Below are 15,449 nucleotides of genomic sequence, written 5' to 3' on the forward strand. Positions count from 1 at the left end.
CTCATACACATTTTTCTACTCAACACCTTCTAGTGTTGAATTTGTCAGTTGAGCATGTTTTCTGCTCCATTGCTGTTTATTTTCTATGTCTTTGCTGTATCCTGTTACTATTTGCTGCTGCAATGGCCCAATTCGCCCATGGGGATCACTAAAGTTTCAGTGTATCTTAAATTAATACTCATGAAGGGAAAAACAGGATGTGGGGAAAGAGCTCACTGAGATTTTCATGGCTCTCAGAACAGAGCAAGGGGTAAAAACTACTGCAAATTTGCATATTTACAAATCTTTTCTTTTCCTTACAAGCCTATTTCCTAAGCTTTTGCAGGAGTAAATAAACTTAGAATTGCATTCAAAAGAACTTTAGAATCCACTCCCAAAATTTAAAGATGTTGATTGATGTTAGCAAATAATAGTCATTAATTGCATGAAACTAAATTCAGGCACATGAAGCTGCAAAAACTGAACGCTGAGAGGTGATTCTAGAATAAATAAAAGCATTTATTTATTTACAACAAATGTGTCAAAGTATACAACAAACTCTACACAATGACATCAAGGCCCCCAAAAAAGTAAAGAACAAATATTTACATTTATGAACATCGTATTTACATACACTTAATCTGTACTGTTAGTTGACAAATGTAAAATGAAAATTATTTCCTCCTTCTGTACAGCTTCACTAGCACTAATGAATCAGGGTTTCTCAGCCTAAAAGCCTTACAACAGCTGTTAACACACATCACAACAATATGTAATAAGGCTCAACCTCGCTCACCTGCATGTAACACTGTCACCTCCCTTTAACACTTCATTGTAAACAGACAGATACATTGATTTCACATAAATCCTTGGAGTTCAATAGCACCAACATGAACTGGCGTACAAAACACATTGTTAAAAGGCACACACGTGTCATCAATATAAAATCAGACCCAACAGCCACTGAGAACTGTCGAAGAATCTGCTTTGAAAACCTCAAAAAGGGCACATAGCTCTCGTCAGTCAGGAATGCGGCAAAGAGGCGAGTTAAGTTTCTAGTCCTTCAGGAAGACATAAATATAAACTTCTCTGGACATTGGCTCCATTGGTCACATGACTTCACCTTATACTCTTCTGTCGTGGAGGAATGTTTCGATTATATACAGTTCTCCACAGTGGGGCACAGGAGGGGAAAACTGAGGGACGGCTTTGAACTCTACAGAATACTCCACAGAATGTATAGACAGAATACATGGCTGCTGAAGGACATTGTGAAGCCAGTACTATTTGGTGATATGTCAAGTCTAAAGACTATCTCAGAGTAGCCACAGTATAACCAAGGCACATACACAGCGTTGGCGTGTTTTCTGTGTGGTTAACGTCTACAGCTGCTGTAGGTCCCTTTGGATGATGCCTTTACTCCATGACTGAGGCAATGGCTGGTGTGAAAAGCAAAATGAGCTCCTCCATCATTATGCTCAGGATGATGATGAGGTGGATGAAGATACTGAGGTCACAGTGGTTAAATTGGCACATGCAGAATTCTAATTAGCATTTAGCAATTACATTCACCTATTCTCAACTTTAAACAAACGGCTCTACTATTAGTGTTCGTCTTGGGACAAAACCTCAGGTTAACATTTCCTTGTTTCCACAGAACAAAAAGACAATCTGGAAATAGTGCAAGATATGATCACTTTCCCATCAATAACTTGCCACTTTTTATCGGAGGACAAAAATAAACGACAACGATATTTACAACACTGAATTCTACGTAACAAGAGTGAGAGAGAGCTAATAAGTTTAGTGTTAAATGAGCGTAGCTGAATGGATGTATGAAAAATAAAAAGTGAAGTGGCTTTAATGCTAAGACAGTCCCCAATTTGTAAGGCATCACAAAAAGTCTCTGAGAAAAATAGACAATATTGAGGAATCCCCAGTTTGATGATTTGGCGCGGGGATGACGGACGCTCAGCTGGACACGGATGGAAAACAAATGTGCAGTGAAGACGTAAAACCCTCTTCTTCTCACCCTGGTTTTCCCTTGTACAGCGCTTATTTGTCTGTGAGGATATAGTGGTTCGAGCTTGTATGATACTGTTGCTGGCTTCTTCTTCCTTATCTCTGTGCTGTGTGAGGTAAAAAAAAAAACGACTTCCAAGGAAACTTATTGTCAAGGCTCTTCTTACTTCTCTGCCCGTCTCTTTTTTTCAGTTTTCTGTGAAAGCTGGGTTGTCTGCCTCCTCATCCAAGCTCACAATTTGTCTCTGATAGGACAAATAGCAAAAAAAGAAAGAAGTTAGATCATTGATAATCAGCTTACTTCATGGGTGAAACTTGCTGTTGCCTGTGTGTGCTGATAACAACAAAGGGTTTTCTATTCAGACAAGCTAATCCCAAGTAATTTTTGAAAAGGACTCTTTTTTTTCTCTGCAGGACAGATAAGAGTAGGAAGAATTAGATTAGGCTAGAATAGGAAGATGCTTAGACTAGAGTGGGTATAGAATCAATAATAAGAGACAGGCTAGAGGAGTTGCAGTGTTCTTCATCGTAAAGGTTTTTGTTGACATCAGAGTCAAAAAAACAGAAAGTGAGGAAGATGGAATAACCCTGTGTCATGGCAAATGCTAGGATGAAACAGTACTAGGATGGATGGCTGGCTGGCAAAAACTGGCACTTTTATATAAATATCGGTAGATCTACATGATCTCAAAAGAAATGAACCAATTAAAGTCCTTTGACTCACCGGTGGGTAGGAGTAGCCGTCCGGGCTGTGGCTCCTGCAAATATGCACTTGGTCCTCTGTGGTTTTCTGGTAGACGGGGTTGTCGAAGTGAATGGTGTTGGTGTTCTTCAGCCTGTAGTTCCTCCATAGCAGCACGGCGCCAAAGGCCACGATACATACAATCACTGCATGAGGTGGAGACAGGGAGAGAGACAGAGGAAAGAAAAAGAGCGACAAAGGAATACAGAGAGAGAGAGAGGAATCAGCTTTGATAGTCAGCACTGTTACTATTTCAACAAAGATGTAGTTTCTCCATAGATGCTGATTTTGTATCTACTGCCAATGGAACTCACCCAGAGGTAAGACGATATACAGAGCTGTGGGGGTGGTGGGGGCCGTCTTGGGTATAGCAGCAGCAAATTCATGACGGATGTCTGGAAGAAAGGCAAAGACATGAATATGTATCAGTAACTAACTTGCAAGGGTGCAATACATCTATGTCGGTCCCAAAGGTGCAGTCTTGAGAGAAACAACACTTACCTTGAGAGGTGACTGGAGCCTCTCTGGTGGTCTGGGTCGCCTTCGTGGTCTGGGGGACCTTGGGCTTCTGCGGCTGGGGCGAGGCGGTCCTCGGTGCAGGTGTGGTGGTCCTAACCAGAGGCTTGGTGGTGCGCGGCGCCGGCCTGGCCGCGGTGCTGGTGATCACGACAGGTGCGGCGGTGGTGCCGACCTGGGGCTTGACTGTGGTCCTGGCTGGTGCTGGTGGAGGAGGAGGAGGAGGGTTGGTAGCAGGAGCTTGAGGCTGAATGGGAGCTGCAGGCGTCAGCACAGCTGTTTGCACGGGAAAAGAAGAGGAAGAAGTCAGAAAAAGTTTGTGTGCGCGTATACTACATATTTTTTCTTTATTTTTTACTATTTTCCACATTTTAGAATAATAGTAAAGACATCAAAACTATGAAATAACACAAATGGAGTTATGCAGTGACCAAAAAAAAGTGTTAAACAAAAGATTCTTTAAAGTAGCCGCCCTTTGCCTTGATGGGAAGGCAAAGGCTTTGGAAATAAATTCATACATAGGCATCAACTTCACTATTTATATTTGTCTAAAAATCAAATCTCAAGCATTTAAGCATAAGCCTTTAGATCAAAATGGCTTTAAGAGAATGAAAAACATAGTTCATTCAATCAGGTGGGGCCAAACTTTTGACTGGTAGTGAATTGTTATTTTGTCAAATTCTAGTACATTTGAATCTTTTATATTCAATAATATACATACCTGGCACACATCTCCTCATGTCCCTGGCCAGCATCATGTTATCAGGGCAGGTGCAGGTGAATTTGGGGGGATGTCTGCCCACTTGGGGAGCTGCCAGGCACAAGAATTCACAGCCGCCGTTGGCCACCTTGCACCAGTCCCTGCCTGCAGCGGAGGGGTGGGTGAAGGTTAGTACTGGAGTTCGATCGATACAGATTTTATTCTTGGTAGGGCGGAAAAGACTGAAACAGCATTTTGCTCTTTATGTCAGGATGAGCCACCCCGCCTATCCAATGGTATGGGAAACTCTGGGATACATTACTGTGTTTGAGTGAAGAAATAATTTATTATGAATCATTATTAAACAACTGTCTGAGACCCCGCTTACCTGCAGGCTGTTTGAGGTTGTGGTAGAGAACAATGTCCTCTGGAGATGACAGGTGCTCGGCCACGGGTCTGATGTCACTGCCTGTCACCCTGTTGGCACTCAGGATGGCGTTGTTGCTGACATCTGTCCAGAACACTCTTTCCTAGAAACATATAACATACACAATAGAATAGAATAGAATAGAATAGATGTCATGGATTCATATATTTTCAGAGGGGTATTATTGGTATATTATTGTTTGCAAATGCACTGAACAGTTTATGGCGTGCTGTATGTGGTAAAGCCTGGGTTTATGTGTAACAGAGTTTATCAGGCGGTAAATATCTACCTCAAACACAGCGAGTCCCAGCGGGTGAGCCAGCTTGTGTTCGTCAATGATGAGAGTGCGTCGACCGCCGCCCTGCACGTCGATACTGGAGAGGGTGTGCAACTTGGAGTCCACCCAGTATATCCGCTGGTTCAACAGGTCTGGGGAGGGGGGAGGGGCGGGGGCAAGGAAAGGGGAAACAACAGGTCAGACTAGAGTGACCACTCACACAAATGGGGTGAATGAGTGCAGAGTAACTTGAAGACACAGAAACGTGAATGGCAAGAGCGTACCGAGTGTGATTCCATTAGGCCACACGATATCGTCAGTGACCAGAGCGCTGCGGTCTCCTCCATTGAGTCCTGCCTTCTCAATCTTGGCTGGAGTGCCCCAGTCAGTCCAGTAAATGAAGCTGTTAAGGAAAAGACAATATGAAGATGTTATGAACATATGATGTGTGTTCTGACAAATGCTGTGACAAATGCTGTACACAACAAGACAACAACAAGGTTTTAGGCATTATATGTATCAGTAACAGCAGCATTGGGCTCACTTGCTGTGGGGGTCGACCACAATAGCGCGGGGTTTAGCCAAGTCTTGGTGGAAGAGAGTTTTGCGGCGGCTCCCGTCAGCAGTCACCACGGAGATAGTGCTGCGGATGCTGTCGGTCCAGTACAGGTTGCCATGGATCCAATCGAAGGCAATTCCCTCTGGAGCATCAATGTCACTATCAATCACTACACTGTGTTGGGTGGAGTCTGCAGCCGCGTCCATGGGGGCTCTGGATTGACAGGGAAGGGTTGAACAAAAAAGACAGAAGGGGGCATCAAGTAGGACCAAAGGAAATTAAAGTATAATTACTTAGTGATTTATTGTCTTTCCTTACCGTCCCCAAAAATGGATAAATAAATTGCTTCTGTTTATTCTGGCCAACCTTGCTCACCTGTAGATCTTCTTTTGGGAGATGTCTGACCAATAGATCTCCTTGGTGGCCATGTCCATGTCTAGAGCCACGACGTTCTTCAGATGGGGGATCACACGCGTGTACTCACTTCTGTCCAAAGTCATCTTTCTGACCTCATGGCGGTTGGTGAAGAAAAGGTAGGCGATAGTACCTACAGAATCAGAGGAGGACATTTTATTCTTTATCCACATAACCTTCTAAAGCAGAACAGAAAACGTAACATTCAGCAAGGCTATTTTAATAATTTGAGTATCTAACTGTTACATACTGTAACTCCGTAAAGTACACCAAGGTGCTGATATTTACCGATGGCCTTGCAGGCTTTGGTTGCTGGGTCCACTTGGTAGCCCTCCTCACACTCGCATTTGTAACCGCCCATCTGGTTGACGCAGATCTGGCTGCAGGTGTCAGGGTTAGCGCACTCATCGATATCTGAGGGAAATTCACAGAGGAGAGAAAAAACACGGTGTCTCTGTTTTAGGCACATGAAATACAGATACACGGTAAATAGGTGACGCAGGGAACAGGGTGATGTAACAAAACAGGAACAATGCTGAGTCATTCGTTAACATTGGCGATCACCCCATTTACCCCATTCTGACTAAGGGTACAGTCAGTGCCATGGAGGGCTTTGCGCGAGAGTAAATAGATTACTGGGCATTATTTTCTTAATCTGACTGAAGTTCATGTTAGCATAGACATTGGATTTGGCATAACATATCACAGATAACATATCATTTAAAGAGTGACCACATTGGGTACCTGACTTGTGATTACAAGTGGATTTGACTATTTCTGAATTAGCCTAACTACTGTATGTAGATGTTGTATGCATGTATGTTTGGGATGTTGTACCTTCACAGCGTTTTTTGTCAACAAGGTAGTATCCAGCAGGACACAGGCACTCGTAGCCGATCTTCAGGTCATTGCAGATATGCGAGCAGCCGCCGTTGTTGTACATGCACTCATTGGAGCCTGCAACAGGAGAAGAAGAAGAAGAAAAGGCTTACCACATCCATCTTTTTTCAGAGGACATAACTAGCATTCTAAAGATGCAGACACCCTCATTAAATATGTGAAACTACCAATTAGCTGAACAGTCATGACCAGTACTCACCACATTCTCTAAGAGGCTCATCTGACCAGTCCCTGCAATCACGCTGCTTGTCACACACCTTCTCCATGCTAATGCACTCCCCAGTGCGGCACTTAAACCTGGTCGGGCCCTCGCAGTGGGTCGCTGTGCATGAGACAGACGTGAACCAGCATATTTGTGAGTATGAGATTGTAAAAGCTCTTCAAACAGCTAAGAAAGGTAAAGCTTATGGCTACGATGGGTTGAGGTGCCGAAAAATGGTAATGCACTGAATATCCTGCATAAGCTTTTTAATCATTGTTTTCTACACGGTGTGATCCCAGAGATGTGGAAACATGGGATCATCAATCCCATCCCTAAAGCTGGGGAAAAAGATAAAAGAATCCCTCTGAACTATCGGGCCATTTCTTTGACCTCTGCTGTGTATAAGCTGTTTTGTTGTGTGTTATTTAATCGCATCTCTGAATGGGCCGAGTCTAACAACATCATAGCAGACAAACAAAATGGGTTCAGAAAGGCACAGAGTTGTCTGAATCACATTGCCACCTTAACCACAATTATAGACTCTAGGAAAAAGCTAAAGAAGCCAACTTTCTGCTCCTTCATTGATTTCTCTAAAGCTTTTGACCATATTGTCATTACTGGGCCTAAATGGCATCATTTTGAATTGTCTTATTGCTGTGTATGAAAAGGTGAAGTGTTGTGTCCATGTAAATGGCTGTCCTACAGACTGGTTCCCAGTTGATATTGGAGTAAAACAAGGCTGTATTTTATCCCCCATTCTGTTTTCTATGTACATAAATGATCTTTCTATGTCAATCAGAGCCTTAGATAAGGGTGTCTATATAGATCAGGAAAAAATATCCATCCTCTTATATGCAGATGACATTGTCTTAATTTCTGAGACTGAAGAAGAATTACAGGAGATGTTAGACCTTGTCCATAGCTGGTGTCAGGATACAAAGTATATTATCAAGGCAGCACAGAAGCGCCTTTGCTAAATTCAGATGTGGAGTTGCACCTTTAGCTATAGAAACTGGTAGGCACACAAACACTCCAGCTGATAGACGGTTCTGTACCCTATGTAATAATGGTTCTTGAATCAGAAGCCCATGTACTCTTACACTGTGAACTCTATACAGACATTCGTTCTGAATTATTTTTTGAACTTTCAAACCATGTTGCAAATTTTAATGAGTACGATGATTTAAATAAATTGTGTGTAGTTTTAGCTGGTAAATATCGTATCAACAAATGTGCCAAAGCTTGCCACCTCATCCTTAACAGATGATGTTCATTCATGAATGTCTAAATTTTATAATGCAATACTAAGATTGTTTTATAATATGACCCCTCTTCTTTGTGTTTGTGTGTGTATTTATGTATATGTGTATCAATGTATCTGTATGAATGTATGTACTTATGTCTGTGTATATTTGTGTGTATGTATATATGTATATACATATGTATATATATATCTTCTAGTATTTTTTATGTGTATTATTTTTAGCCTGTGACTCATAACTCTAAGTGAGTGGTCCTCAACCTCTTTTTTTTATTGGGGTACTGTGTTTGTTGCTCTGTTTGACCTGTATGTTGAGGAGTGACACATAAATAAAATTATATCTATCTATCTATCCATCTATCTATCTATGTAAGTAAAATGCTGTATCAGATTCAGATTCAGCTATGCTATGGACAACACTCATATGCAATGCATCCTAGACAATTTCACTAATTATCATCCCTGAGATTATAACACAATGAAGCATATCTGGCAACAAGTATCCTTGTTTTCTCCTGGTGAAAACACTTTTGTTTGAGTGAGTTAGGGAGGGAACAGAAATTGGGAAATGCAGTTTCACATTTTGGGAAGTATATTTTTCATGTATTTTCATATTTTGGACATTCTAATAGAAAGTGGATCTGGATCATCAGTTTTATTTTGTACACAGACTATAGATGTTATGGTGGATTCAGTGGTGGCAGGGTCTTAAGTGAGCAGGGAAGAGGAGGAGGGAGAGCTTTGTACCGTTGACGCAGCCTATTTCGTCACTCATGTCCCTGCAGTCGTACTGTTGGTTGCACTGGCGGCTGCCGTGGATGCAGGTGCCGTCGCCGCACTCAAACTCATCAGGACGACAGGTGGGGTGAGCTGGAGAGGGGCAACACACGCAAACATGGCATGAGTCCCACTGACAGGGGGCTGAAGCCGGCCTGTAGGTGATAACATAAAAATAAGCAGGTATAATAATACACTTGTAGTAGACGACCACTTACTGCAGTCAGCCTCGTCCGACCGGTCGTGGCAGTCAGCTCCCCCGTCACACTTCCAGCTGCTGTGGATGCACTCTCCGCTGCCGCAGTGGAACTCCAGGGAGGAGCAGGGGTGAGCGGCGGGTGTCTTGGTGCCGCAGTTCTGGGGCCACTCGTCGGAGCCGTCCGCACAGTCGGCGTCCCCGTCGCAGGCCCACAGGGACGGCACGCACACGGTGTTGTTGCACTGGAAGGAGGAGGCGCTGCAGGTGACGGGCGGGCAGGAGGCCTCGTCGCTGCCGTCGTCGCAGTCGGGCTCGTCGTCGCACACGAAGGAAGCCGACACGCACTGGCCGCTTGTGCAGCGGAACTCGCTGTCCGTGCACTGCTTGGATGCTGAGGAAAGAGGAGACGGGACAGGGCGCTCAGAGCAATGTGGGTTTTATCGGGGGGGGGGGGGGGGGGGGGACACAGCAGGGAGGAATGAAGTGAAAGTGAGAAGGGAAAGTTAGACTGGGGGGCTCTGAGAGTGTATGATGGAGGAAATGTTGCCAACTCACCACAGCTCTCCTCATCAGCTCCGTTCTCACAGTCAGCTTTTCTATCACAGCACCAGGTGTTCGGTATACACTGATTCAGGCGGTCACCGCAGCTGAACTCTGTCGGTCTACACGTTTTGGCCGCTGGAGACAAAATATACAGAAATATATTCATCCATTACTGATTCTTCTGTTGCTTTTAACTGCTGCTTAAGGCTGAAGTATTGTAGGATCCATCTTCTTGTTTAGTTATATTTGTGATACTCACAGCAGGTGCCGGGAAGTTCATCAGTGCCATCTCCACAGTCATCTGTGCCATCACACACCCATCTGATCGTGATGCATTTCCCATTACCACACTGGAACTGCTTGGTGCCACATGTCGTCAGTGCGTCTATGACAGAGAGATATAAACACACAGTTGAGCTAAAAGGGCCATTGTTTTAGTTATCATCTATCAAGGGCCATTACAGCTAGGCTCCCCATAAACAAAGAGATGGCTGCAAATGAAAGAAAGTGAAGTCATACAGAATAATCATCCTTTAGGAAAAAAATGGATCCAAAAAGCATGTTTTCTGTGTTCGTCACACACAAAACGCTTCCCCTATTTCGGAGCAGAGGCACGACACTCTGTGACCTGGAATGCCTCATATCAAAAAATCTGATTCCAGAGAAGACCTTGAGGTGTGTGTCGGTTCTCTCTGCAACTGTGGTGTCAGTCTAAGTGGGGGAGGGGCTATGTAGCAGCCAATGGCAGAGGTGATAATGTGCTGCCAGAGGAGCAGGGGGATGGGAGGTAAACACTGTGGTGCGACCCTCTGATGGGTGGGTTACCTCTCCTTTTGCACACACACATGTACGGACAAACACATAGTTGCATGTCCATACCTGTTTAAATAGGGCAGATGAATGGTTAACATAAAGCTATGCAAAGAGAGATACTTCTCTATGCAAGAACAGTCTAGCCTACATTTAGCAAGGGGAAGTCGCTGATTAGGCAAGTTTCTAATCACAGCAATACAAATCTCATTTGCCAGTGTTTATGGTTCCTGTCAGCAAACATAAAGCTCATCTGAACTGAAGAAAGACATTCTACACCTCTCAGACGGCCGTCCTCCCAGCCCCCATCTCTAATGGACCCAGAGAAGCCACTGAACTGGAAGGACCAATTAAGATACTGTACATCAGAGGGAGCAGTGTATGGAGAGGTACCAGAGGCCCTTGGAATTCCTCCTCCTGGCCCTCGGGCCTCGAAGCGCCGGACGGCCACCTGTTTGTGGCAGGGGTCAGAGGGAGGAGCTTACAGTCACACCACCAGTAGTTGACTGGGTCTTGCATGTTAGTGACCTGCTACCTGGTGATAACAGCAGGCACGTTGTTCTTTTTACAGCAGATTTATAATTAAAAATTCATAAGTGTTTGCCTTTCTCATAAGGATAAGCCTTATGAGAATGGATGGAAAATGGATAAATCATACATAATGCATCCCGACGCTGTTTGCAGGAGTTTAAATTTTATGACAGCTCCTGGGCTCCAAGTGAAACACCTGGTGGTTTATGTTTCATCAATAATAGCTATCTTGTAAATCATATTATAATAATGTCATAAGCAGAGGTTTACTTTCTTCAATTTTATGTCATATTCTGAAGTGTGGGAAATGGTTATAGCAATTTATATGACTCAATTGCAAATAGGCTTTTATCAGTGTTGCTCAAAAGTAAACCAATTATACGGAACATTAAGACAATCATGTCTTTATGGCTGCCTGTGGTCCCTGTACATTAGTACAGAGCACTCTTGCCATAAAGATAGTCATCAGTACCTTAATCTTGTCTAACCTGGTGTTATCAATAGGATTCCCTTGTGGGCCAACAAAACAAACCATGAGAGGGAGAAAACAACCTGAATGACAAAAGCCAAACTTCACATTCAATTCTTGGGCTTTATAGGTCTGAAACCTGACAGAAAGCCTGATTTACCACTTTCGCTTTCCCTGAAAGAGAGAAGAGAATCACTTCAAACAAAAATACACATCATCACATTGTGAAAATGGCCACTTTTCACTTTTTAAATCTGTTCTTGTTTCCTGAAACAGACGACACAGATGACCAGCAGATGACACGTTACTCAGTGGAAGTTCACATATTTACTTAACAGGCTTAAAGTTCAGTCCTTGAAAGAAAAGGTGAACCAGAGGATGACAGTGTTATTGATTGACTGCAAATCAGTGCTGGGAAAAAACACAAATGTGGCGTTGGTGTTTATCTGTCCTGTCTCTGATGTCTGGTGTGTTTAATCGATTTGCTATCAGGTAAACAGACAGTGAGAGGAAGCTGTTGGCTGTTGTCTTATACTTTCTGATAAACCATTTAGCATCCCTGCTCCTATTAGCTAGGTGTCCTGGGATAAACGGGACGCCTTCATGGGATTTAAGGTAGTCATGTTTACCCAGAGAGAGTTATTGTTATGAGTTATTATGTTAGAGTAATTAAAGTGTCATCATGTGGGACTGCAGTGGCAGTTAATAAATAGGAGTGGTTACTGTGAGTCAGAATGTGCGCACCTGCAACACAGCAAAGCAATCACATTCATCCAAATGTTCCCATTCTGAAATTCTTTACAATGATGAGGTTGTAAATGGCGCCCATTCCCACATTATACATTACAATATAAATAGCCTCAGCCACCGGCTTTTCAGAAACCCCGCTTGACATCTCGGTGCACGGTATTCACGTTCCTGAAACCTCATTGGCTGCTGAGCCGCCGGCGACTTGAGTGGCGACAAATGAAAAGCGGCTTCGTTCTCACAAATGCTGGTACGAATAGAATATATATAAATATAACTAGCAGCCTTTCTAAAAATGCGCGGAAGAATGAAAACTGCAACCAGCGCAAACTATGACGCTTTAAATATTAAATATTAAATTAATTAATTCTGACAAAATATGATTTTCATTTGAGCGGAAAGCGACCTATTCAGGACACACAGGGAGAAAGAGAGGGAGAGAAAAAAAAAGGGAGAAAAAAAATTTGACCTACATTCTGAGAATAATTGCCCCCTCCCCCATCACCTTGCATCCGGTGCTGTCAGAGGAGTGGGCAATTTAAACCCACACGGACTGCATGATTGGCCAAAATCATATTTATAATGTATAAAACGCACAATATAAAAAAAAAAAAAAAAACATTAGGCTAGAACAAAACATTATTTTTCTGTACTTAACACAGATGCCACTTCAAAATAACGAATGACTATTATTAATTAATAATAAAAAATGCTCATGAAATGCAGGAAATTTGAACTTACTTGTCTGAACAAGGGAACAGAAGAGAAACAGCAGTGACGCGTAGCACGGCCGTCCCATAGCTTTCAGCCGCATTGAGGAAGGCATCTACACTTAATAAGAGACTCCTGTCTGATTAGAGTTATAACCTGTCAGTAATGTGACTGTTGTTTGACACTCCACAGCTAAACACCTTGCTTCTCTGCACCAGTGGCTCCAGGGTTTGTGGCTTCCTTGTGGCTTTGGTGTGTGAGATGCTCCAGTTGGAGGACTGAGGGATAAGGATGCTCCTCACACTGTAATGTTTGGCAACAACATCAGACCAATTTCAATGTGGTCCAGGAGTGGGAGGGGACAGGAGGGGCCCGGGGAGGGGAGGGCGGGATTTGGAGTGGTGTGATTTCTGAGACACACAGCTTCACAATTGGGAGGTGGAGCTTCTGGGGAGGAATTTTACTATGAGTTTAACCCTTTCAGAGAGAGAAAGAGAGAGTGACACACACACACACGCACGCACGCACGCACACACACACACACACACACACACACACACACACACACACACACACACACACAGAGCCAAAGGGTGAGTCTGTAGGCTACATACCGGTAGTCAGTGTTTGGCTGTAAGCCTACTCTGGCAGGTGCTAAATCTTTAAGTAAATCACTCAGTTGGACCCTGTTAAAATATATATATGTGCTCAACACAAAGGATAAAAGTCAGTTTCACATAATGCTATTCTGAAAGCATTAACTGCTAAAACTTTTTTTTTTTACAGAGAAAAGAGATAAATGTGTTAAATGGCTGTTGTCTTTCACAAAGTTACATGCAATTTTCATTTCACTTTAAATAACTAAAACAGTTGTAAGTAAGCTTTACTTACAACTGGCTAATAAGTGGCCAATAAGTAAAACATTCAGATAAAATACTAATAACTAAACTAATAACTAAATAAATAAATACCATAAAACCACTAGCAAGGCTATAATCTTCATAATCCTTGTCGGATCATTTCCTGAGCTGAGAGGGTTTTCCAACTCTCTGCCATAAAGATTTATGATCTGCACGTGATTTTGAAGTTCAAAGAGTCAAAGCTCAAACTCTTCCAGAGCCATAAGATAGGTTACAATAAGATACCCATCAGAGGAAGCGCAGAGATAAAGTGCATCTAGAGAGATAAAAGTTAAACGCAGCAGCCTTGAACCCGGCAGAGAAAGCACCATATACTGTAAGAAGAGACATTTCCTAATAGAAAAACTGTTGGACAATCCAGTTTAGTAGTAGTAGTAAGCATTCAGATAACATTGTAACCTGGCCCTTTATTTACCAATCCCATTTTATCATGCCTGTCATTTAATATTATTCCAACACTGTAAAATGAGACTTCAGCTGAGACTTCAAAGAAACATATGAAACACATACAGAGCTAAAAAATCAAAGCCACACAAATATGTTTTCCTCACGCCTCCTCACAGTCACACCGAGCACGTGAGGAAACCTCGCAGTAAAAACAAGCGTTGGAGCTGCGCCAGTTTTCATGGGTCTGGGTCAGTGTTAGTATCTCTGTCAACCAGTAACTCACTACAGCCGCCACTATCCTGTTGAGAGAGGAGAGTCAAGCCAGGGGACTGCGGTCGCCCCTGAAGCTCTGTATCAGGGCCGCAGATCTGCATCACAGTAGCTGCAAATGGAAATGAAGGGAGGAGGCCAAGGCCGATACTGCTGCCAACTGCCAATTATGTGGGAGAGCGAGCGTGGCGTCCACTGCAACACAGAGCAGCAAGATGGAAATAATAAAGATATGGCGACCAAATTTAGCTCCCAGTACCGTTTCACTGTATTCTTTGCCCTCAGGTATACTGATGTTACATTAATCAGCAGTGTTCAGTTGTACAGTGTGAGTGAAACAGTGTGAGCACAGGACATGTATCAAACTGACAAGGCCTGAAGGAGGTCGATATTTTAGAGACAAAAAGATTACAATGAAACAAGTGAACCAAGAAATAAAGTTCCATCAAACTCCCTCTTCAAAATTCCGTAGAGAAACATATTTGACAGTTTATTCCACATTTAATATGAACTGACACTCGTACATTTTCAGGCCTCTGGCGAAAGTGGGTCCTTTGGGTGACCCGCTCCTGAGAGGCCTGCGAGACATGAAAGGCTCCTAAACTGCGCTGGAGTTAACCTCCGACCGCCTAATGAGATGATCGCTCATTACTCTGCACCCCGCTCCCCCACAGCCGGGCCCCCGTTAGAGAGGTCACACTGCGGAGAGAGGAACATTCCTGCAACATCTACTAATAGATACAGCATTAATAAAGCCTGAGGCAGAAGGAAAACAGCCGACGTGGACGCAGGTTAAAGTGAGCACCTCCCTCTCTCTTCTATTCAACCCCCCCATCCCCCCACCCCCCAGTGCACTCCACCCCTAAACTGATGGACTTCCCTCCCTCCACTATTGTCGTGCCTCATCCAAGCCTATGTAAACATCCAGCACACAATTTCTGGTTCTTCCAGTATGCTTGCACCCCGCGCCCTTTTCACATTCATTATCTCTGCTGACATGCACTCAAAACAAAGAGTATGTTGGCTGAAATAGTCTCTTTCTCTTTCTGTCTTTCTCCGAAGGTCAAATCAGGTTCTCCCAGCTGC

General features: G+C 43.4%; 1 protein-coding gene across 1 annotated transcript; it reads right to left on the reverse strand.

The window, feature by feature from the left end:
* Positions 1–562: 562 nt before the first annotated feature.
* ldlra (low density lipoprotein receptor a) lies at positions 563–13,040 on the reverse strand. The gene is made up of 18 exons (XM_071531270.1): positions 12,817–13,040; positions 9,778–9,903; positions 9,531–9,653; positions 8,995–9,366; positions 8,747–8,869; positions 6,736–6,858; positions 6,474–6,593; positions 5,925–6,050; positions 5,598–5,769; positions 5,208–5,435; positions 4,948–5,066; positions 4,676–4,815; positions 4,348–4,489; positions 3,981–4,124; positions 3,245–3,535; positions 3,058–3,138; positions 2,726–2,889; positions 563–2,246 (listed from the first exon to the last, which is right to left on the reverse strand). The coding sequence occupies exons 1-18, from the start codon at positions 12,899–12,901 to the stop codon at positions 2,190–2,192; spliced, it is 2,736 nt and encodes a 911-aa protein (XP_071387371.1). The 5' UTR covers positions 12,902–13,040; the 3' UTR covers positions 563–2,189.
* Between the last annotated feature and the right edge of the window lie 2,409 nt (positions 13,041–15,449).

Source organism: Centroberyx affinis, unplaced genomic scaffold, assembly GCF_046629955.1.
Source record: "Centroberyx affinis isolate AG114_WGS23_722 - 3 ecotype Tasmania unplaced genomic scaffold, CSIRO-AGI_Caff_v1 ptg002059l_1, whole genome shotgun sequence".
NCBI classification, from domain to species: domain Eukaryota; kingdom Metazoa; phylum Chordata; class Actinopteri; order Beryciformes; family Berycidae; genus Centroberyx; species Centroberyx affinis.